Below are 25,362 nucleotides of genomic sequence, written 5' to 3'. Positions count from 1 at the left end.
TTGAAAGAGTTTAAACAATGTTTTTCAGTGAACCATAAACAATTATTGCACATGCGCCTGTGGAACAGCCCTTAGAAAATTAAAGGTCATGATCTCGGCTCCATCCTTCTCTTTTCCGCCCCCTGCTGGCCTACCGTGCATCTGCATCCTCTCTCAGGTTTTCTCTCCACCCGGTTACTGTCAGAGCCTCATCTCTGGCTCATTAGGTTCTGCTACACTCACCTGCCATCTCTTTCCTCCTGATTACTCTCCCTATTTCTAGTCTTGTTTTTCTCTTTGGTCTCTGTCAGAGTGTTGCACGGTTTATCCGTATGTCATCTCAGTTACCCCTCTCGTCTAGTCTTGGCCCATGTTAGTCGGCTGTGTTCACTTTCTGTTAACATCTCAAGACTGTGTTGTGTCCATCCTCTGCCCAGCTCACCGGCCTTTGCTTGCAGTGACTCTCCCCGGGGAGAAGTTCTCATCTACCGCTGCTGCCCGCCGTTCGTGGCGACTGCGACCCAGGCTTTCCTTATCTACAGCCACCGCAGCCAGGACACCGGTCTCAGTCTTCTGACTCGCCGGCTACCAGGACCTGCCTTCTTCTGTTTAGCAATATATTAGACGTTGTTATATTACAGCCACGGCTGTCTTGCTTAAGTTACAATTAAAGAGATGTTCACCTGCTTCCTCGCTCCTGGGTTCTCTCTCTCTCCCCCTCCCCTCTTAGGACTTAGGACACTAAAGAGACCTTTCAACTGACTCTGAAAAACACCAGGAGAACGATTGCCAGGGTCGCTGATCACCTGTGTAAATGTGCCATAGTCCTGCTGCAGGAGGACTGCAGATGTGAACAGAGCAATAAACTGCAATGTCTGTAATTTAAGACGCCTGAGACAGTGCTACAGGGAGACATCTGAGCCCGTGTAACCGTGTCAGCCAGACATGTTCTAGAACTTGCACGAGCCTTGTGGAATAGTGGAAAACATCTAATAGCAAAAACTGGTAGATCTGCTGCAGTCCAGGAGGACGAGATGAACTGTAGCACTTGAAGCACACCACATACTGATGGATACTTTTAATATTGACCTCCGCTCTGTCCAGGGACTCATTGTTCCATTTCTGTTTGTCAAATATCTGTGAAATGTATCTATCTCATTTGTTGATTTTTTTTGTTTTGTTCATGCAAATATTTACACGTTAAGAAATTTGTTGGAAAAAAAGCAGTTAAAAGTGAGAGGGCGTTTATTTTTTGCTGAGTAGGCCTAGTCTTATATATATATATATATATATATATATATATATATATATATATATATATATATATATATATATATATATATATATATATATATATATATATATATATATGACCTGTGCATATTTTTGAGTCACTTTTGATATTAGAAACACATTTTGAGTTTTATACCTTTAAACATAAAGTCTCATGTTTTTATTTCATCAATATTTTATTGTGGAAATTGTGTTTCCATATAAACCAATTTTAGAAATACCAATTTTAAACAAAACTGCTATCAGTTTTTCTAGTCTGTTGTTTGCGGCCTATGGTTGGACCGGATCTCAATCACTGAGTATACTTCCAAACAGCAGCACAGCAGAATAATGTTTTGAGTGCTTATTATTATGCTTACACACAAATTCGTTCTGAAAAATAGTCACAAATTGCATTCAATAAGCAAAAGGATGTGTAGATTTCAACATCCTTAAAATTATGAAAACTATTTAAAAAGTCAAATTATTGATGAATCCCAAGGGTTGAAGTTTCCATTGGAAATTTTACTTGGCTGAATTTGATTTTTAATATAATTATTAATATTCAGGATCATGAAGAAAAACGTCACTTCTGCTTACGACGTAATTAATGAGCCATACAGCGGTGAGGTGACGCAGAGGAACCAATTCACCTCCCCACACATTTGGTCTCTTTAGAAAACGTTAAAAACAAATTAAATTAGGCGATGTTTGAAGATTTAGTGCACATTTAAAGGTAGTTTCGGTGTTTTGACATTTACTTTCGATCATAAAGTCGTCATTTCCCGACGGAGCGAATGATGAACTGCGGTCTCGTGTCTCAGAAAAATCAGCCAGGTATGAATTCACCTACTACGTTACCTAGTTTTTTTAAATGTTCGACAGCTGAGGTGTTTTTTAAACAGGGACGTTAATCACGAGGGCTTTCTCTAAATATTACTAAAATATTGGATGAATTTTGACCGACAGATTGTTCTTAATATGATGGCATTTATTTTCCAACGGTCAACTGGGACATGTGACACATTTTCAAAACGGTAACTGCGGGATGTTCTCCATAGATAGACTGTAATATGGACGACGCACCTTCACTCTAGAAAATGCAAAACTGAAGCCATCATGTCCCAAAATGGCGCTGATTTGGGACCCGAGAGACTACGCAGTAATAAGCCTGAAGTGACACCACACAGGGCGCCCACACTCCCGCAGAATCAATACAGTTTACTGCAAAACTACTCATATGTCGGTGTGAAATAAGCAGTTGTGGAAATTTAGAAATGGAAGATATAACTCCAATGCGCGTAATTAACATAAATCAAGCAAACTAGCATGCATATGCCCCAATGTGCTTTTTTCCAGAAAACTTTTTGCACAAAATAAATTCAAGCACTTTCAAGGACCTGTGTATATTTATTTTCAAAAACTTTACTGGACCTTGAAAAAAAAAAAATCTTTTCAGATTCATAAATTTTCAAGGACCCATGGAAATCCTGATAATTCAAAGGAGGTGTGGTGGACCAAACCACTGTGGGGCAAAAGAGGGGGGACTTAAAATATTTCTAAACTTAAAGGTTGCTGTTAGAGCGTAAATAATACCTGTAAAATAATAAAGCTCAAAGGTCAATGCCAAGCGAGATATTTTATTTAACAGAAGTTCCCTTTCAAAGCCTACAGCGAACGGCCGGTTTGGACTACACCTCTGCACTTCCTGCTGGAATTACGTCACTAGAACCGTTTGTTGATTAACCCTCCGCCCACAAGAAATAGGGGGCGTGGTCTTGTTGCTCTCCCACCTGGAGAAGAGCGCGCATTCAGTGCTTGCATCTCCCCGTTATGGTAAGAGGCGGGACCTTTCCGGGCAAAGTGCGCTAAGCTGCTGTCCAATCACAACACAGGAAGTGCTGGCCCAATCAGAACTCGTTACGTGTTTCTGAAGGAGGGACTTCACAGAACAAGGAAATCATCAGGCCGTTTTTAGGACAGAGAAATCAGCGGTGTACAGATAAGTAAATTGTGTGAAAAATACTGTGTTTACACGCGAAACATGAACTCATGTTATATTGCACACTGTAAACATAATCAAAGCTTTGAAAACACGCGAAGACCGGGACCTTTAAAACTAATTTTTGCCATGTTTGCATAGTTTACTACTTACACAATTCTTTTTTTAAGTATATATAATAATAATATTTACAATACACAATATGGGTTTTAATGATATTTTTAAAGGGGGGAGGGGCAACCCTCCTGACCCCACCCCGACTCTCCCATGAGTTACACCGTTGCCATCAAATAACTAATTAAAACCACTTATTTACAAAAAAAATGTCACTATATGACAGAGTGCCAAGAGAGGAGCTGTGGTATTGTATGAGGAGGTCTGGAGTGGCAGAGAAGTATGTTAGAGTGGTGCAGTATATGTATGAGAGCAGTAGGACAGTGGTAAGGTGTGCCTTAGGTGAGACAGAGGACTTCACGGTGAAGGTGGGACTGCATCAAGGATCGGCTCTGAGCCCCTTCTTGTTTGCGGTGGTGATGGACAGGCTGACAGATGAGGTCAGACAGGAATCTCCATGGACTATGATGTTTGCGGATGACATTGTGATCTGTAGTGAGAGCAGGGAGCAGGTGGAGGAAAGTGTAGTGAGGTGGAGGTTTGCTCTGGAGAGGAGAGGAAGGTTAGTCGCAGCAAGACAGAATACATGTGTGTGAATGAGAGGGAACCAAGTGGAACAGTGAGGTTACAGGGAGAAGAGGTAAAGAAGGTGCAGGATTTTAAGTACTTAGGGTCAACAGTCCAGAGCAATGGGGAGTGTGGAAAAGAGGTGAAGAAGCGTGTGCAGGCAGGTTGGAATGGGTGGAGAAAAGTGTCAGGTCTGTTGTGTGATAAAAGAGTACCAGCAAGAATGAAAGGAAAGGTTTACAGAACAGTAGTGAGACCAGCGATGTTGTATGGTTTGGAGACAGTTGCACTGAGGAAAAGACAGGAGGAAGAGCTAGAGGTAGCAGAGCTGAAGATGTTGAGGTTCTCTTTGGGAGTGACGAGGATGGATAGGATCAGGAATGAGTACATCAGAGGGACAGCACATGTGAGATGTTTTGGAGACAAAGTTAGAGAGGCCAGGTTGAGATGGTTTGGACATGTTCAGAGGAGGTAGAGTGAATACATCGGTAAAAGGATGCTGAGGTTAGAGCTGCCAGACAGGAGGTCAAGAGGAAGACCAAAGAGGAGGTTTATGGATGTAGTGAAAGAGGACATGAAGGTAGTCAGTCTGAGAGATACAGAGGATAGAAATAGATGGAGGCAGATGATTCGCTGTGGTGACCCCTGAAGGGAACAGCCGAAAGAAGATTTACAAAAAAATTTCACTCAAACTTAAAACAGTGTGATAACTGCCTGAAATAAAAAAATAAAAAAGTTTTTGAAGTATAATTTGAGTGTTCAGTTTGTCTCCCCATTCGATTGCATGGAGAGGGTGGGGTTTAGGACCAGCCACCTGGGGGGCGATCACGTTTTGACTTCACTTTTCAGCACTTGTGCGGCACACTTAGTTTTCACATGTCTATTACCCCCTTTATATATCTATATGTATTTGAGATTTATTGTAGCCTGACAAGTCAGACCCACATCAAGATGTTTGGTCTGGAAACTCACCATTGACAGCTCAATCTGAGGGGCGGGATAAACAGTTGTCTTTTAAACTCCCTCTGCACGCGATAGGATAGCGCTACAACCAACCAGAGCAACAAAGGTGAAGTGGAGCTTGTTGACAAATTAAACTTTCGGCGTATCCGGTCAGCAAAACACATCTTCCCTTTTTAAGAATGACTTCAGTGCCGTTCTTTGTTCTTTTCTCAGAGAAAAGCTTAACTCCAAGTCTTCCAGAGTCGCGGTCAAAGCTGATTCGAAAGACCGCAGTTCGCCAGTTTCTGTGTTTACTAGAAACACGCAAACGCAACTCGGCCGTCATTATGTTAAGCCCCACCCACCGACTCTATACATGATGTGATTGGCACGACCAGAGTTTGGTTTTTACTAGGCAAACATTGCACTGGTCTGCTGGACTGAAATAAATAAACAATATTTTGTTGATTAAGCTTATGTTTTCAGTCATTATTCAATGGTATACTAAAAATCCATGTGAAAAATTACTTCTCACTGTTCTCAGGTTAAATATTTATATGCAATTAAAATGCGATTAATTTCGATTAATTAATTACAAAGCCTCTAATTAATTAGATTAAAAAAATTAATCGAGTCCCGGCCCTAGTTTTTACAGCTCAGAACTGTATTGAGAGTTGCTAGACGACACTCACGGCAGATTAGATTTGCTGCCGCTAGGGTGCGTCTAGATTTATTGGTGTTGTTCTGCTGTATTTGTGATGTTTGTTTTGCTGGTTTGTGTGTGACTCAGTGCCTCTGAAGAGCATCTCAGTGGATGTTCGTGTTCAGGATCATGTAGCCACAGTCTCCTCCACCCTGCAGTATGTGAATGAGGAAGAGCGCCCCCTGGAGGCCTTGTTCATCTTCCCTCTGCCTGCTGATGCTGCTGTCTGCCACTTCAGTGCCAAGATCGGAGAGCAGGAGATTGTGGCGGAGGTGCAAGACAGAAAAACTGTGAGTTCATACATAGAAATCTGCTGGACATTGATTTGCATATTTTTGCACCATCTAAAACAGGGTTGTGTCTTCCAGGCGAGGGACCGGTATGATGACGCTTTAAGTTCGGGTCGTCAGGCGTTTCTGTTGGAAGAGAGCGTAGAGAGTCCTGATGTGTTCGGACTGAGTGTCGGGTGTGTGTCGCCGGGTCAGAACGCTGCCATCACCATCATCTACGTCATTGAGCTCGCAGTGCAGGCCGACCACTCACTGCGCTTCTGTCTGCCGGCTGTACTCAACCCCCGATACACACCAGCAGGTCCTACAACAGCTGCTCACACACACTTTACTAGCGGAGAGAAGCTGATTCTAACTGTGTGTGTGTGTGTGTGGGCATGTTTTTGTTACATATGAGGACACAAATGTGTATAACGACATGGGTATGATACAGGTATTACAAGGAAAGGGTGAAATATGAGGATATTGGCCATGCCCCCACTTTTCAAAATGCTTAGAATACAGGATGAGTTTTTTTTAGAAAGTAAAAACGCAGAATGTTTGCTGTGATGGGTAGGTTTAGGGGTAGGGGCAGTGTGTGTGTGTGTGTCTGTGTCTGATGGGTAGGTTTAGGGGTAGGGGCAGTGTAGGGATAGAAAATACTGTACGGTTTGTTGACAAAAACAAATGTGTGTGTGTGTCAGGTTCAGGTTCTGGTATAGTCTCAGAGATTTCATCAGTCTGTGGAGCCGTTCCCTACACACTGACTCTCAGTGTCCACGTGAGCTCTCCAAAGCCCATCTCCAAACTAGAGTCCAACTGCACTCTGGATCCTCTAGTGTTCCTCCTCTCTGATCACACTCAGGCTACGGTACTGTGTGTCTTCATGTGCTTATCTGGGTGTGTGAGCACAGCAGTTTTATGCATGTGTTTTTATGTGTGTAGGTGAATCTGAGTCCCGGTCACATGTTTGATAAAGACGTTGAGCTGCTTCTGTACTATCAGGATACCCATCAGCCCTCTGCTATAGTGGAGGCAGGAGTGGCCACCGCCCCATCAGGTAGGACCTGCAGCTCACTGTGATTATGGGATTGAGGGATCAAACTGTCATTGAATCTTTCTCTCTTTCTCAGGCTCTCTGATGAGGGACTCAGTGGTCATGATAAGTTTGTACCCAGAGTTCCCAGAGGAAGTGATGTCATCACTGGCAACAAAAGGAGAGTTTATTTTCGTGATAGACAGATCAGGCAGTATGGGTGAGAAGATGCATCATGGGAAAGGAGCACAGACACGCATAGAAAGCGCAAAGGTAAGATTTTAAATGTACCTTTAGGTCTGTTGACACGTATTCTGATGAGACACACTTAAGTACCTGTCCATGTCTCTCTATAGGACACTCTGCTGTTACTGTTGAAGAGTCTGCCCATGGGATGCTACTTCAATATCTATGGATTTGGTTGTCGTTTTGAGTGCTTCTCTTTTCTGTAACTAGATCTTCATTCATAGAAATGTAGATAATCGGTTTTGAAATGTATCAGAGGGTATTAGATGTTTTTCTGTCTTTGCAGTCAGAGTGTCGAGTACACTCAGGACACAATGGATCAGGCTCTGAAGAGTGTAAAGAGAATGAAAGCAGACTTGGGCGGCACTGAGATTTTACAGCCTCTAAAATACATCTTCAGTCAGCCCTGTTACCGCGGCCACCCCAGACAGGTACAACACCTCAACACGCATTAATTAACTTTAAATTTATAATATAATATAATATCAATTTATGACAATCAGGGTATAGTTTGATCTTTTATTTTATTTTTTATTAATATTAAAATTAGAAAAAGTAGAAAACTGCACTTTTTTAAATGAACAAAAAAATTGCCTTTTCCTTTTCCTTTTTGTGTCCTGGGGTTGAAAAAAAATAACCAGCTTGAATATTCAATCTGTGGGCAGAGTTAAACGCCCCTTTCTGCTGATTGGTCGACCAGACATTGGCCCCTGCCGTCATCAGTTATTCATCAGTTACGCTCAACACAAAAATAGTGTTATTACAGCTGTATGGATTCTTAACGCATTTATTGCAACTACATTTCATCTCTTTCTCATCAAACAACCAGCCTAGCTAATGGTTTGACACATTCTGAACCGGGGCAGAGTCAGGCCTTTTTTTGTAGGCTTTACTTCAGCAAACTACGCATTAAATATTATTAATTATCTCATAAATATTAATTTACTTCCCCAGTTTCTGTTGAAGCCAATACCAGGGTGTCCGCGAGGTTTTAAAAAGTATTAAAAAGTGATAAATCAAAATTGTCAAATTTAAGGCCATTAAAAGTGTTAAATGTGGTCTCAGAGGTATTTTTTTTTTTCCAAATTAGGTATTATTTTTCAGACTTTCAGGTGTCCTATTCTGATTGAAACTCTATCTGCGTTTGCGTTAGTTTGTTTAAATATAGGCTTGAGCATATCTGGGCACAATCAAAGATCTTTCGTCTCCGTCTCAACCATAGACTGCGGTCTCAACGTATGTTTGATGCTGACGTCATATTCAGCGGTCGTTCGGCATCAACTCAGAACACTGCGCGCTCAACAGAAGTGGCTGGCTTACGTTTTATTATAGACTTGCTTCAAGGCATATCTTCAACGACTATCCTCATAAGAGCAATCTTAAATTAAATGATTTGTATAAAGAGTTGTGAGAGAATGAGGCGCGATCCATATAGACAGTGAGATCCGCGTGTCTGTCTGCTCTTAAAGGGACAGCAGCCAATAAAGCTTCCTATCAGTAAAGTTAAAGAACAAAAGGAACAGAGAAAATGACTCGCTGCTCTTGACTAAATAACTTTTGTAGCTTTAATAAGGATTAACTATTTAATTTATAGTTTATGCAGTGCAGACTGCATATAACTTTGATAACTTTATAAAATTTCTGTATATTTCCTAACTGTTCAGACAGGAAGGGCAGGAGTAAACGTGACATTTATTATGGGTTTATGTTAGCATTGTTTTAAGTTTACTTAAATTAAAAACTGTTATATTTTTGAAGCCTAAAAATAAATGTAAAATAAAATAAAAAATCAGTAGCTGTATTAATATCAGTAATACTGGCCTTCATTCATAAAAAGATGCCATTTAAACAAGTATTTAAAATGTACTGTCTTTATGTTGTTTCTACATTAATTTGATTAACTGTGAAATTATTATGTAAAAAATATATTAAAAACGTACAAAAACATTTCTTTTTTATTGCGACTAATCACAGAAAAAATGTGTGATTAATCTAGTTAAAGTTTTTAATCGATTGACAGCACTAGTTGTATTTTGTTAAGTTCAACAACTTATCACAGTTATAGAAATGTAATATTTGGCTCAGGTTTTGTTGTTGGAAAAAAAAACACTAAATACCGTATTTTCCGGACTATAAGTCGCTCCGGAGTATAAGTCGCATCAGTCAAAAAATGCGTCTTGACGCGGAAAAAAACATATATAAGTCGCACTGGACTATAAGTCGCATTAGGGCAGAGCTGGAGCCGCGCGCATGCGAGCACCCGCGCGCGCATGCGACCACCTGCTCGCGTGCACTCGCTCGTGCCCGCTTCACTGCATAACCCGAGCAGAAGAAAGAAAGTTTGAAGTGAGTGAGAAACTTGTAAGGGACTGGCGAAAAGCAGAGGTTACTTTAATTGTGATGAAGAAGAAAAAGAAATCTACTTGCGGACTGTAAGCAAGATGGCCAGAGCTGAAGGAACGAGTCCACAGAGGCTTGAACTCTCTGCCGGGAGAGGCTCTGCCGCGCGAGACGAACGCTGTGAGAATCGTTCTCCGCTGCATGTTTTACTACATGCTGTTTGTATTTTGCAGAATAAGATTTTCTTTATGCGGGCATTTTGTTTGTGTTCAGTCTTTCTAAGTTGTTGTCTATAAGTAAATATTAGGCTACAGGAGCAGCATAGAGCGCATTCTCGCGGCTATATGTTTATTCTTGTCAGTCAGTATGAATTAAATTTGATATATAAGTCGCACCTGACTATAAGTCGCAGGACCAGCCAAACTATGAAAAAAAGTGCGACTTATAGTCCGGAAAATACGGTAATTGAACTGCTGAATTACCAATTATTAATTGAAATCAAATGTGTATGCAGTAATGCTTCTCCTTAACCAACCTTTGTGAATGTTGAGACCTATTTTACTGTGTCTGAATGATAACTTATAACAGATTTCCTCCTGGTGTCGATTCTAAATCTATTCTTTTTTGTATGTTATATATGTCAAAATCTGTGTTAATAATAGAAAGGTCGCTGATTAACACTTGCAATTCAGTGTCGTGATGATTTTAAAAAATATTCTGAAGGTAGTAAAAAAGGTATTAAAAAGTAGTAAATTTAACTTAAGAATTGCTGTATATACCCTGCAATACGGAATTGACTTAAACAGCAATTCCTTGACTGGCCATTGAGCCCCATGTTAAAACGGCCAACTTTATGGAGGAACGGGAGAGAAAAAAAGTGCAGTTTTCTTATTTTACTGATTTCAATATTACATTTTTTTTTAAATTGAGCGGTATAAATTAGTATAGTATAAATTAAAAATGTATGACTTTTAAAGTGATACAGCACAATTTTAATAAGTATTTTCCCCCCTAAACATCAACTCTTCATTGTGTAACATCTAGTCCACTGAAGGCAAGCTTGAAGAACCCAAGTGTTACCTCTCTCTTTTTTTTACCATACATGTGTTTGCATCCCTGGTTTTGATACATTGTATCATTTGGTTTGCTTTCACATTGCAGTTATGCAAGCGCACTAAAGAACTTTACATGATGCACTGGCGTCCTGGCTTCATCATCTATGTGGGCTGCATCTTAACATTGATTGGTTTGTTAGCGGACGTGCGTCTGACGTCAGTGTGTTGTCAATTCAGCGGCTAACTGACAAGAATGAATAAACAGAAGACGCATATTGTTGCCAATACTGTTAATATTATGGCATTACTATCTGCAACACTAACTGTACTCGAGGCTAGTTCAAATTCACCAAATGAACGTCCTCGTTGTGCAAACATTTTATCGGCGCCGACAGGAAAGTAGGAGAAGACTATTAGGCTACTTTAGCCATTAAACTGTATTTTCTTTCATAGCTAGTTTAAATATTATAATGTTATTATTACATTTCATTTAGGCTATATTGATTATGAAAAGTGTACAGATGTGTAATAAATATCAAAGACATTGGGTCAGAAATGATTTTGACCACTTCATTAAGTTTTGTTTTGTAGAAAGCTTTGTTAATTGTATCTTAATTTTAATATATGTTTAATCATCCATTTGCCTGGATTTAATAAATAAGCTTTAATAAATAATATAGCAGACAAACCGTAATGGAGCGATCGTTTGTGTTGCACATGAACTGGAGCGGTCTCATAAATAAACCGAGACATAGGCTACTTCACAGACATGAGAGAAATATATATATAGATCCTTCTAAAAAAATTAGCATACTGTGATAAAGTTCATTATTTTCCATAATGTAATGATACAAATTAAACTTTCATATATTTTAGATTCATTGCACACCAACTGAAATATTTCAGGTCTTTTATGTGTTTTAATACTGATGATTTTGGCTTGCAGCTCATGAAAATCTCAAAAAATTTGCATTTTTCATCCGGCCAATAAAAGAAAAGTGTTTTTAATACTAACAAAGTCAACCTTCAAATAATTATGTTCAGTTATGCACTCAATACTTGGTCGGGAATCCTTTTGCAGAAATGACTGCTTCAGTGCGGCGTGGCATGGAGGCGATCAGCCTGTGGCACTGCTGAGGTGTTATGGAGGCCCAGGATGCTTCGATAGCGGCCTTAAGCTCATCCAGAGTGTTGGGTCTTGCGTCTCTCAACTTTCTCTTCACAATATCCCACAGATTCTCTATGGGGTTCAGGTCAGGAGAGTCGGCAGGCCAATTGAGCACAGTAATACCATGGTCAGTAAACAATTTGCCAGTGGTTTTGGCACTGTGAGCAGGTGCCAGGTCGTGCTGAAAAACCAAATCTTCATCTCCATAAAGCTTTTCAGCAGATGGAAGCATGAAGTGCTCCAAAATCTCCTGATAGCGAGCTGCATTGACCCTGCCCTTGATAAAACACAGTGGACCAACACCAGCAGCTGACATGGCACCCCAGACCATCACTGACTGTGGGTACTTGACACTGGACTTCAGGCATTTTGGCATTTCCTTCTCCCCAGTCTTCCTCCAGACTCTGGCACCTTGATTTCCAAATGACATGCAAAATTTGCTTTCATCCGAAAAAAGTACTTTGGACCACTGAGCAACAGTCCAGTGCTGCTTCTCTGTAGCCCAAAAGTGTCTTGACCTGGGGAATGCGGCACCTGTAGCCCATTTCCTGCACACGCCTGGGCACGGTGGCTCTGGATGTTTCTACTCCAGACTCAGTCCACTGCTTCCGCAGGTCCCCCAAGGTCTGCAATCGGTCCTTCTCCACAATCTTCCTCAGGGTCCGGTCACCTCTTCTCGTTGTGCAGCGTTTTTTGCCACACTTTTTCCTTCCCACAGACTTCCCACTGAGGTGCCTTGATACAGCACTCTGGGAACAGCCTATTCGTTCAGAAATTTCTTTCTGTGTCTTACCCTCTCGCTTGAGGGTGTCAGTGATGGCCTTCTGGACAGCAGTCAGGTCGGCAGTCTTACCCATGATTGCGGTTTTGAGTAATGAACCAGGCTGGGAGTTTTTAAAAGCCTCAGGAATCTTTTGCAGGTGTTTAGAGTTAATTAGTTGATTCAGATGATTAGGTTAATAGCTCGTTTAGAGAACCTTTTCATGATATGCTAATCTTTTGAGACAGGAATTTTGGGTTTTCATGAGCTGTATGCCAAAATCATCAGTATTAAAACAATAAAAGACCTGAAATATTTCAGTTGGTGAGCAATGAATCTAAAATATATGAAAGTTAAATTTTTATCATTACATTATGGAAAATAATGAACTTTATCACAATATGCAAATTTTTTGAGAAGGACCTGTATGTGTATATATATATATATATATATATATACATACACTTAGTAAGCTCGAAAATAAATAGTCAAGCAAAGCACACTGTTCACACGAGCTGCCATTGCAAGATATTTGTTGAAAATATTCTGATTCTTTACTATTGTTCTCTAGTTGGATTCTTTCCGACTTTTTTATCTGTTTGAAACATTTATTTTTTACATTCAAAGCGTTTTTTATTGTGTGTTGTTTTTTTGTATTATATGAAACTCATCATTCCATATGAACTTCAATCTATTTGAATTTTCAAATTTAGTTAAAAGGTGCAGCCTGAGGATCTCCCAAGTCTGATATAAATTATTGTTCTCTCTTCAGCTGTTCATCTTCACTGATGGAGAGGTGGGAAACACTAAGGAGGTGCTGGACCTGTTGAAACATCACGTTCACTCTCACAGGTAAATGTCTGCTGGGTTTGATCTTCCCATCATTCGTTTCTTAATCACTCACAGTAACAGATTTTTGTGTGTTCAGGTGTTTCTCATTCGGGATCGGCGAGGGTGCAAGTACCGCCCTCATCACAGGAATGGCCAGGGAGGGATCAGGTCACGCTCAGTTCATCATGGGCACCGACCGCATGCAGCCCAAAGTAAAGCTCTCCACTGGAGTTCACAGGCACATATCTCAATGGTTTCCTAGTCAAATGTCTCAATGGTTTCTCTTTCTCTTCAAACTATAACAGGTGATGCAGTCCCTCAGGTTTGCGCTGCAGCCCGCTGTGGTTAACATTTCTGTGAACTGGACCCGTCCACGTGGCATTACTGTTTCCACACTGTCTCCACGCGTCAATGTGCTCTTCCAGGGTCAAAGGGCACTCATTTTTGCCCAACTTAAAGGAGAGGTGAAATAATGTAGCATGTGGTTTTTTCATGTATTAATTAGAGGCATGAATTAGAATAATTTCTCAATTAATCAATTGCCCCCTTTTTACCGGATTAAGTAGTGTTATGGTGGACAAAGTAGTAAATGTTTTGTCTTTTTCAAACACAAAACAATTTTTTATTTGCGGTCAACCATGATGCGTTTATGGTGCTTTTGTGTCCCTTTTAAAGCCTGAAGGTTTCACTATCTATTATATTTAAATGCTTAGAAAAATAGGCCAGAAAACTTTATTTAAAGGTGCTGTATGTAAGTTTTTCACTTTACTAAAGCATAAAAATACCATAATATGTTTGTAGGTATGTTAGACATATGCCAAATTCACCTATTCGTTTCTCAGACAAACAAAGCTACAGCCAGTTATTCTACTTTGGAATATGCGTTCCGTGTCGGATTTAGAGGTTAGATCGGACTCAAAAAATCAAGCCCGACCCTACCCGAGCCTGTGCATGTTGTGTCCGAGCCCGGCCCGGCCCAACACAATAACTGTAATTATTAGACTGAGCCCGATTTAAACCCGACCATTTTTTAATACGTGGGGGTTCTGACGAGAACAAGCCTGTAATGAGCCGAGCGCAGCGAAGCTGACTGGTGAGACTCATGTTAAAACTAACATTGATAAACTTAAATGAGTTGATAACATCGCTGTTTTCTCCACAGCGACTGTACAGCCAAATCAAATTTTGTTGCAATATTTTCCTGTTTAACACTTTGAAGCTGCTTTGAGACAAAAGTCATTGTAAAAGCACTATATAAATAAAGTTGACTTGACTCTGCTCAATAATCCGCAGACGCGCGCTCATGATCCGCTCACCGGTAACAGATGTTTGCTCAAATCCAGCTCAGACATTTATCTGTAGCTTACTTTGTTGTAACCATTAAACAATGTGTTTTTTCCTTCTTATTTATGTTTAAATATTATAATATTATTTTTACATTTCATCTGATTATGATGAGTGAAAAGATGCGAGTAGGTCAGAAATGATTTTGGTGGTTATATTTAGTTTAATATTAAGTTTTGTTTTGTAGAAAGCATTTCTTTCGTTTTGTTTAAATTGTATCTTAATTTTAAAAAAGATTTCTTTGGCCAATTGCCTGGATTTAATAAATAAAAAGCAAATAGCAGACTATAATCATGACATGAAGTGATGGGAGTGATGGCTTTCATTGCTCATGAACTGGAGCGCACGTCTCATAAATAAACCGAAACTCAGCAGGCTACTCGCCTCACAGACATGAGACATATGCATATAGAAAGCTTGAAATGTCCACCTCTAAACGAAACGATTCGAAGATATTTACTAAGCAAAGTGCAGTGTTCACACGAGCAGCTCTTGACACAGAGCATTTCTGTTCAGACGCTGCGCTCCATCACTGCTCGAGCTGTGAGTTTAACGCGCATTTTTACACTAATCCTGACTTGTGCAACTTTGTAGCCTACACATTTGTTTCTCAGTTGTTGTATTAGTTCTTACTTTGCTAAAAATATATATAATTTCGGATTATAGCGTAGCTTTCTGCCCACCCAATTAGACTAGTAAAGTAGGCTAATGATTAAAACGACAAACGCTTGATCACGGGCCCGGCCCTACCCGACCCGAGGATAGTGCAGGGAAATCTCGGTCGGTTCGGGTCAGGTTTGGGCTCGGGCAGAGAATCTAAGCTCTAGTTGGAATGTCTGTTTTTGTTTTGGTCTGTGTGGTACCGTCCACTGCCAGTTTATCCAATAGTATTTCGACACTTCAGGTTGCCATTTGGCAGAGAACAGCGTATTGCAGTCGTGGAAGCCAGCAAATGAACTGGGTCAGAGATTGCAGATTCTACCCAACCTAAAAAGCCTCTGCATCCATGTTGAAATCTCTGAATGATAGCATATGAAAACTTTCATTGTCAATTGTGCTCGCTCCTGTTGTGTCCTCAACCTGGCAACCCACGTATAGTGAGCATCAAGTCTGAGGAGGAGGGTCGGGGGGAAACAACACTCCAATATTTTGAAGTTGACCACTTCAACCCATTTCAACCACTAGGTGTGAATCCTGCATACCGCACCTTTAATTTATTTGCTATTAATCCTTATTCTTTCATCGTTTCCCTGTCTCAGAGTTCAGGAGGCTCTGAGGGAACAGTGACAGTCAAATACAGACTAAACGATCGACCAGTAACAAACAAGCTCCACTTCTGCATCAAACCAACTGAGGAAACAGGGTAACACACACAAACATGCATAGAAACACAGCGACAACACAGGGTGTTTTGTACTGTTTTCCTCCATGTTGTTGTTTTAGGTTGTCCATCCACTGGCTGGCGGCTCGGACCCTGATCCGTTCTCTGGAGCAGAAAGAGAGGGCTGGTGATACTGATGTGTTTGCCATCAGGAGCCGGATAGTGGATAAAATGAATCGCATCAGGAGAAGGATTGTGAAGACCAGTGTTCAGACAGGAGTGAGCAGTGTTCATACATCCTTTATTGCCATTAATAAAGAAAGCAGACAGACTGTGAAAGGACCCCTGGTGCAGAGAAGAGTGCCATCATATGGTTAGTGCTCAGTTTGTATTATAATTCCAAAACCAATGTGTCCTTGTTAGGGGTGTAACGGTTCACAAAATTCACGGTTTGGTTCGATACGATACACTGGTGTCACGGTTCGGTTCTGTACGGTTCGGTATGTTTTAGATGCGTAACGCCCGTTTCACACATACTCCGTCTGCTGTGCGTTGCATGTTGCGTTGCGTGTGCGTTGCAGGAGCCCCACACCCTGTAGTGCTTTCACATATGCTGCGTTTGCAGTCCGCAACTGATCCGCTGTTGCAAACCACAAACACAGCATTTATTCATTATTTTTTAAAAGCCAAAAGTTTTTACTGAACATGCCTCGTCAGAATTCAAATTCTCTTTGTTTACTCTTTAATAGAAGTCAGGTTACGTAGCCTACTACATTTAAACAACATTTTATTAAATTCATTTATTCATATTTATATACTTTAGATTTAGCTCACACAAGTGGCAAAACATTTAAACACAGGTTATAGCCTTAAATCACAAACATTTTAAATTAGAAACTTACAATAGTCTATTCAAAAACAGCCGACGTCTTTTCTTTCGTTTTTACACCCTTTTAAAAGAAATCCTGCAGGTCAAAAAGAACTTTGCTTTTCACCTCCAAGAAAGTACGAGTGCTATCCATTATGGCACATTTTTTACCTAAATGCCAGGTAGTGTCGTTTTGTTGCTTTACTTGAGAAAAAAAAAAGCCATGTGTTGACTTTGAAACAAGAGTATATTTTAAATGATATGCATCTGTGGTGAAATTACTAGATTTTCGCGTCAGTACATGTTTATTTTAATGCGAACGATCTTCTGTCGCTTTAATGCAGCAACGCAGCGCAGCAAAAAAATAGACTCGGTACGAAAACGATCCGTGCACTGGTGCAGAAGCAACGCTCCTGGAACGGACTGACGGACCGCATCCGTGTGCAGTGTGAAAGCTGTCATCCGTTAACATGGGTACAGAAAAATATACGCACCGCACACGCACTGCAGACGGAGTGTGTGTGAAACGGGCGTTAGGTCTCATATCCGCTGCTATAAATGGACCACTCGCTGCGGTGATGTCTTCCATTTGAATAAGTTGGAAATGTCTATCTAAATGCTGCGGGGATAGTTTGTGGGATAGTTTGTGGCTGTTTCTCCTTTTTATCGTCTTGTTGTCGGCGTAAATGAGTTGATTGACATGACATGAATTATTCCCGCTGCTGTACCATCAGCAAATGCGACAAACCGTTGTTTTTTAATCCATCATCTTGCCAACACCATCATAGAATCCAAAGTTCACCCAAACACCAGACCTGTTGGTTATTGGAGGATTTTCTATTTCTGGTTTGTTATACGCAATAGCCATTTTGCCACGAGCATTCAGCGCGTAGCCTACTGAGTAAGCGAGCACCTGACTGAGCAGCCTAAAACATATATATATATTTTTTTTTTTTCTTTCACTTCGGCGGTGTCAGGGGCATTGCCTGTTATGTCGTTTTGGTTATTGGTTATTGGGCTACCTTGTTGAACGCATGTAATTATATTTCACACACTTTTTTTATTTTCCAAATCTAATTAATTAGTCCAAGAACCGTTCGGTACATAATGCGTACCGCGTACCGAACCGAAAGCCTCGTACCGAACGGTTCAATACGAATACGCGTATCGTTACACCCCTAGTCCTTGTACATTTAATATGTTAATCAAAATCAATTTCTGTTTTAGCGTTTCTACATTTTCCGATCAGACCACTTCAAAGAGGAGGAGGTCCCGGCTCTGATTGTGTGAGTAAGAATCCCTTTTACTGTCAGTTGTCAAATCAAGTTTTGGATATGTATCTAGAAATTTCCACGTTGCCTTTTAAGATGTGAAATAAATTTGTCTTTAGGAAAGTGATGAGGAGCCTCGCAGGGTAAGATGAGTCACATGATATGTTTTAGTGCTTTGAATGTGTCTGTGTGTGGATGTGTGTTTTTTGTGTTGGAATGACGGCATGGACTTCAAATGCTTTTCAAATCACTTCCCAGTTTACAATGTCACTTTTTTTTCTGTTTTAGGGAGGATGTGGTGAGTAATTCTCTTTAGTCTGTTTGTGTCTGTGAGAATGTATTTGTGTTGTTGGCTAAGACAAGAGTCAAAACTTGCTACTTGCATCCATTTAGTAAGATTGACTGGAAATCAATGGAAAACACAGCTTATGTAATGGATTCATTGACATATGACAAACAAATACTGGCCTCTGCCTTTAGGATTATACTAAAATCATTTTCAGCCAAAAATGACCATATCAGTCCATCCCTATCGCTAAACTTTTCTTGTTTGTTAGTTCTTTCGGATATGTCTGTTGTTGGCTGTTTCTCCAGATCTGAATCTGTTCTGACCTTTGTTTTCTCTGCTTGTAGCCACACAGTCACGGGTCAAGTCCACATCACGGCTGGGTAAATACACCCCGATGTAGCGTTTTGTGAATTTGGTACATTTAAGTATTTAAATATTTATGTCATTATTTTATTTAAGTTCTTCATATGATCAAGCCTGAACATGTGTTCATTTAGTGTCTTTTTATAAATAAATACAAAACCATCAAGACAGTGAATAGATGAGCGAGAAGCGCAGTTCAGCTGATACTACAGAAACAAACCCCATTCATCAAGAGCACAGAAAGCTGGTCTCGAACCATTTTTGCTACTGACATGAACAAATCCCTTAGACTTATGTGGCTTGTTGAGGTGAGGTGTGCTGTTATTTTCATAAGCTATCAGATGCAATCAGATGTAGGGTGTTCATCTCGGAGCTGGTAAGAACCACCCACAGTATGTTAGCATTGTGTCTACACACTTTCATGCTAATTAATGTGAGAATATTTCCATCACATAACCGTATATGTTCAGTATATGCCTCTTCAAACAAATTTGTCTTTTAGGTAAGAGACGTTGGTCTCACAACTTGGGTAAGATATTTTTCTTTTTATATGTAGTAGACCCTGATCCCCAGAAGGACCTGTTGCTGAATGCACATTTCTGAACTTCGACCTCTCTTTCTGTGTTCAACTGCAGACCCGTTACTCCAGCTGGTTTCTCTCCAAAAGGCGTCAGGCTGCTGGGAGCTGGACACCACACTGGCTGATGCGTTTGGGAAGAAGGAGGATGAGCTGACCAATCAGAAACCAGCACAGGTGAGAGATGCGATGAGACAATAACACATGTAGAGCTGAGTGTGTCCAGTAACAGATGCAGTGGCTGATGGTTTGTCCACAGGTGGAGGGGTCAGTATGGGCCACTGTCCTGGCTCTGATCTGGTTATACGGCAGTAAAATAGACCAGCAGGTCGAGTGGCAGTTTGTGGCCATGAAGGCGGCGTCATGGATCGGCTCTCAGAAAGGTGAGATCTCCATTCCAGACCACATTCATCAAGAGACATTTGAGCAAACATCTTCAGTTCTTTGACACACTGATGAATTGAGTGTGTGTGTGTGTGTTTCAGTGGGTGATCTGTCTCAGTGTGTGTGTGTGGGTAATGTCCTGCTCGGATGTCAGGTGACCAAAGAGACTCTGGGAGTCTGAAGACGTCTGCGTTTCTACATGACAAAAGAACTGTTGTAGTTTCATTAACTGTTTTTCCCATAGGTTTCCTTAAGGTTTAATCAGTTTAATTTGTTAAAATCAACACCAATTTATAAAGATGAGTGACTTACACCATCATTTGAGTTTTATGTACCAAAGTAAAAATAGTTCCAGTATTGTTCTTATATATTTCTTTCCCAAAGATATAATCGTTTAAATTGATCAGGTCACGCATAAAAACTGTTCTGTACTGTGTTTTCGTGGTTTTGAAATCAACAATAATTTGATTCAGATAAAAAAAAAAAGTGTTTAAAAAAGATGAGTCCTGTGTGGTTTTCAACACTGTTTGTGTATTAGTTAAGTAAAAGTGGCCAGCACAGGTCATTACCTCATGTTTTCTCTGCAGTTTCAGGACTGCATTTTTAGGACACTATTTTTTAATTTAATTGTTTTGTAACAGTGCCATCTAGCCAACTGTACTCCCAGCAGAGGAGCCCTGATTACTTTCTCCCCCTTAATTTTAACAAAACTCTGGCATAAACTGAATTACTTAGAGGGATAGTTTAAGACACCCAAAAATGAAAATTAGCCCATGATTTACTCAAGTCACCCTAGGTGTATATGACATTCTTCTTTCAGACAAATAAAATTGGAGTTAAATTAAAAAAGTCCTGGCTCTTTCAAGCTTTATAATTGTAGTGAATTGTTTCCTCGTTTATAAAGTCCATAAAAGTGCATCTATCCATCCTCCTCAAGGCTCCGGGGGGGGGTTAATAAAGGCCTTCTGAAGCAATGTGTTTGTGTGAGAAAAATATTCATATTTAAAACTTTATAGACTAAAATAACTAACTTCCGGCGGGCCGCCATACGCAGGTTGACTTGCAGCAAAAAAAATAACCCCTGACGCAATATATGACGCAGGATGAAGGAGCATCGCAAGCTTTGACTCCTCTTGCGGATAAGCGTGGGACACACATCTCCAAACTAGAGTCCAACTGCACTCTGGATCCTCTAGTGTTCCTCCTCTCTGATCACACTCAGGCTACGGTACTGTGTGTCTTCATGTGCTTATCTGGGTGTGTGAGCACAGCAGTTTTATGCATGTGTTTTTATGTGTGTAGGTGAATCTGAGTCCCGGTCACATGTTTGATAAAGACGTTGAGCTGCTTCTGTACTATCAGGATACCCATCAGCCCTCTGCTATAGTGGAGGCAGGAGTGGCCACCGCCCCATCAGGTATATAAGGCTTATTTTATATGTGTGCTTTATGGTAAGGATGGCGCCTCAAATCACACAAATGTCTTGTAATTAATTTGCTTGTGTTTTTTTGTGTACATTCTCTGTGGTGTTCTTTCTTATAAACATCCTTTCAGTTAATTACCATTTCAATATCCATATTCCCATTCTTTTCCCAAAACCCTAGAGCAGACCTGTCATACACCAAAGACAATGATGAGCAGCTTCGAAGTCTGTTGGTAATCGTTGGTTACCATTTGTTGGTTTTTCCAAACTCATTTAAATTACTAAGACTGTGTTCGTAAGTGGGCCATGATGCTAAATATCTAGCATGTTTTTCAGAGTTTTGAGAGTAGCCTGAAATTCTTTAGGTTATTGAGGTTCTGAGCCTGTTGATGACAAACTAGTAGTGAAATCATTACAGATCCATTGATTTTGGTTGGATTTTTTTCTGTGGAGTAAACTGTTTGGTGAAAAGAATGGCATATTGACTGATGTCATAACTTGGGGGAATAGTTGATTGCAAATGAAGTAAGGATGACAATATTGGGAAAACAGTCAAAGAACGCCTATTTTATTTTTTGCATTAAATTGATGCGTAATCATGTAGTACTAGTAATGTGTTTCAAGAGTTATTTTTTCAGTGGATGTTGTCAGTATGTGTTCTGTGTATCTGGAATGCATCCTACCCAACCCGCTGAAGATTTGAGGAGAGCAGAGCAGACCCTCCAATGATTAGGTCTCAGGGTCAAAGTTAACAGAAAAAAAAAAATATATATATATATATATATATGGCAGACTATGTCAGGTTCAACCCATTTTATTGAGCTTTTGAGACTATTAGATCTTACCTGTCCATTTTACCATTATCCTTAATGTATGTCTGTGTGTTCAGCTGCTCCTGATGTTCAGAAGGACCCGTTACTCCAGCTGGTTTCTCTCCAAAAGGCGTCAGGCTGCTGGGAGCTGGACGCCACACTGGCTGATGCGTTTGGGAAGACGGAGGATGAACTAACCAATCAGAAACCTTCACAGGTGAGAGATGTGGTGAGACAATAACACATGTAGAGCTGAGTGTGTCCAGTGACAGATGCAGTGGATGATGGTTTGTCCACAGGTAGAGGGGTGTGTGTGTTTCAGTAGGTGATCTGTCTCAGTGTGTGTGTTGGTAATGTCTTGCCCGGATGTCAAGTGACCAAAAAGACTGAAGTCTGAAAATGTCAGTGTTTCTACTTCCTGTGCCGTCAGAAGACAAAATAATTGTTAGTTTAATGTATGGTTTCTGTTAGTTTCACTAAAATGTAGTTCTTTATTAGCTTTAATCAACACCATATTACTATATAAACTATTTAAAAATTCTTCATAATGTATTTGCTGTTTTAAAAATAATTTAAATCATATCAGCCATACCCATATTGGAATTACACACCAGTTTCCCTTCATTTCAACATAAATTTCAGAAAGTTTTGCTACATTTTAAAATTAAAATGGGCTAAAACAACATAATCAGGTCTAATCAATAATCTTTCTTTCCATCTATGAAATGGTTTACTATATAAACAGATTTTACAACTTGTTTCACCTCTTGCTTCTACTGTAACAAACATTTGAAAGTTTGGCATTGTGTGTTGCTGTGAGTATTGTTGAGTTGTATGATAGATAGTTTGTGTTGTTCCCCATTTGTACACTTGCTTTGGGTTAAAGCGGCGGATAAAGGACTAAATGTAAATATTCATTTCAGACATGTTTTGTTTGTAGTGGCTGGATGGGCCAGAATAAAATGGAGCTCTGACACCAGGTGGGTCGAGACAAGGAGATCTCCGAACAGCTGTGGCAGGAAGATCTGGGATCAAGCTGGCATTACAGGGAGAACACGGCATCTCAGACGTTCTGGCATTTGGACCTCTGATGCATCCATGACGAGAACTTCTAGGGCCATGCAGCCATGACGGGAACCCCTGGTCCTGGCATTCAGAAGGCTGTGACAGGAACATCAGAAATGAATGACCATGTTGGAAACCTCTTGGATGGTGCAAACCAAAAAGTCTAAATCAAAAGAAGTATATATACAGTATGTACAAATCCCACCATGAGCAGCACCGCCAGACACAAATACTTCTCCCTGCAAACCAAGATGAGGAGGGATGGGAGCATCTCCTATTGCAGCACGAGAGACGCAGACTGGAGTGGCCTTATGTGACGACTTGAGGCAAGACAGAAAAAAGACAGATTTGACTTCTTCTCATGAGAAGAACAATTAAAGGGGGGGTGAAACACTCAGTTTCAGTCAATCTCATGTCAATCTTGAGTACCTATAGAGTAGTATTGCATCCTTCATATCTCTGAAAAGTCTTTAGTTTTATCATATTTATAAAAGAAAAATGGGCTGTACCGAGTCTTTCCGGAAAAAACCGAGCGCCTGGAGGCGTATCGTGTGGGCGGAGCTAAAGAATGACAAGCGCGCAAAGCGGTGACGTCCTCAAGCGTGGAGAAACCCATCTATCTCAGCTAATACAGATAATGATCCACAATCAAATCTGAGGCTGAAATAAATTGAACAGGAGAAACGGCAACATCAGGATGTCCGTTTCTGTGGTATGTACTGTATTTAGGGGCCTTTGTGTGCAGTTTATGAGGACATGATTCGGTTTATGGACTATTGTATGTGACTAGACCTTAGAGGTAGCAAGCAAAACGGTTTTGCACGTCAGAGTCAGACTAGTGTAACGTTATACAGAACAACAATGGAGTAACCGTTAGCGCATTTGAATGACGAAGCACGCGATCGTATCGTTTACTGATGTTTACTCACGTGACGATAGCCAACAGCACAGACATTTGAAGTTGATTTACTCACCGGCATCTTCCAAAGCAGGACCGCTCTGTCAAAAACACACTTCTTTGGTGTGATTTGGTGAAGTCCTGTGACAGCAGTGACCGCGGAAATCCACTTTGCGACGCGACTGAAGCGATGCCTTGAAGCTTCCCGTCATTTCTGCGTTCAAATCGGTTCAAATGCAGCGCTGCCTTCCCAGAATGTTGTGCTGAAGCGTTGAAGTCGCTCGACGTCACCCATAGGAATAAAGTGGAGCGCGGCGCGTCATAAGTGTTCACGGACGAGTGGATCTGCACCTGAGAGACTGTTTACAGCGTGCATTTCCTCTCTCTCCCTCTAGTCACGCGCGCGCGCACCCTACCGGGAGAAGAGCCCATACGGCCCATACAAGGACCTTCCGCTCTATTTAACGTCAAGTAGACCCATATTCGAAAAAAACTCGCCGAAACTTGTGAGAAACCGGAAGGAGTATTTTTAACACAGAAATACTCCATCAAACGTCCAACATTAGTTTTTGAAACTTTGTCTATGTTTAGGATGGGAATCCGAGTCTTTAAAGGTGTAAAAAGCTCAGTATGCATGAAACAGCACTTCACCCCCCCTTTAATGATATTTTAGTCAATCTCAGGTTCAGTACGTTAAACCAGTTGTGGGACAGGATTAGCCCCAGAGCAAGTCGCCGGCTTGGCCTGTCCTGCAGGAGAGCGCTGAGGAGATCACAGCATTCTGTGCAGGAAGACGGGAGGGACGTCTGATTATTACCTTAAACTACATCTGCTCTATTTGAACATTTTATGGTGTTTTGTATGATTGTAAATTATTAATTGTAGATCTCACTTGTTGAGAGGCTGGATTTGGACCAGCGCTTCTGTTTCAGCAGAAGCAGGTCATGGCCACTGGGGAAATGTCCGCAGAGCATCACGAACATCAGGATCACCAGTGACCATGCCGTGGCCGGTCTGCCGTAGTACTTCCCCCTGCAATGATACTCTGGAGGAGAGTACATGTGTGTGCCTGAGGAGAGAGATTTTGTCTAATGAGTATGTTTGCATTAACGGGTAACTCATCACTGGATTGTCAAACGATACAGACGATGCATACCAGAGTTTGACCTGTACGACGACCTCCTCAGAATGTCCCCACACCCGAAGTCAATCAGCTTGACTTGAGATGTCTCGCTGTTTATTAGCAGATTGTCCAGTTTTATGTCACGGTGGAGGACTCCGCGAAGGCAGCACACGTTGGCAGCGTAAGCGACCTGCCTCATGATGTGCCGTGCCTTCTCTTCGCTGAGTCTTCCACCGCGACGCCTCATGAACTGACATTCGAGGACCATCATGAAGTGATCAGGATGGTCCTGCCAGTCCAGCAGCCTGATGACCTCTGGCACACTGGGACCTTTATTCGC

At 40.9% G+C, this 25,362-nt stretch overlaps 1 protein-coding gene across 9 annotated transcripts; it reads left to right on the top strand.

Moving 5' to 3' along the window:
* The first annotated feature begins 1,871 nt into the window (after window positions 1-1,871).
* On the top strand, window positions 1,872-25,269 carry LOC137064738 (von Willebrand factor A domain-containing protein 5A-like). Of its 9 annotated transcripts, XR_010901571.1 has the most exons (22): window positions 1,872-2,088; window positions 5,667-5,869; window positions 5,948-6,170; window positions 6,553-6,719; window positions 6,794-6,908; window positions 6,982-7,157; window positions 7,241-7,332; window positions 7,417-7,561; window positions 13,226-13,305; window positions 13,382-13,496; window positions 13,590-13,748; window positions 15,888-15,991; window positions 16,072-16,322; window positions 18,045-18,103; window positions 18,208-18,231; window positions 18,377-18,386; window positions 18,722-18,757; window positions 19,243-19,269; window positions 19,376-19,494; window positions 19,577-19,700; window positions 21,004-21,118; window positions 22,014-22,139. XR_010901571.1 is itself a non-coding variant. In XM_067436231.1 (21 exons), the coding sequence occupies exons 1-21, from the start codon at window positions 2,049-2,051 to the stop codon at window positions 21,030-21,032; spliced, it is 2,298 nt and encodes a 765-aa protein (XP_067292332.1). In that variant the 5' UTR covers window positions 1,872-2,048; the 3' UTR covers window positions 21,033-21,660. The 9 variants fall into 9 exon arrangements, 8 of the variants coding, with proteins under 8 accessions (XP_067292332.1, XP_067292331.1, XP_067292333.1 ...); XM_067436231.1 differs by lacking the exon at window positions 22,014-22,139 and having other exon boundaries at window positions 21,004-21,660; XM_067436230.1 differs by lacking the exons at window positions 21,004-21,118; window positions 22,014-22,139 and adding an exon at window positions 19,803-20,202.
* The last annotated feature ends 93 nt before the right edge of the window (window positions 25,270-25,362 follow it).

This window comes from Pseudorasbora parva, chromosome 25 (genome assembly GCF_024679245.1).
Source record: "Pseudorasbora parva isolate DD20220531a chromosome 25, ASM2467924v1, whole genome shotgun sequence".
In the NCBI taxonomy this organism is placed as follows: Eukaryota; Metazoa; Chordata; class Actinopteri; order Cypriniformes; family Gobionidae; genus Pseudorasbora; species Pseudorasbora parva.
Note: the sequence above shows the minus strand (reverse complement) of the source record. Positions and strands in the feature narration are given on the sequence as shown.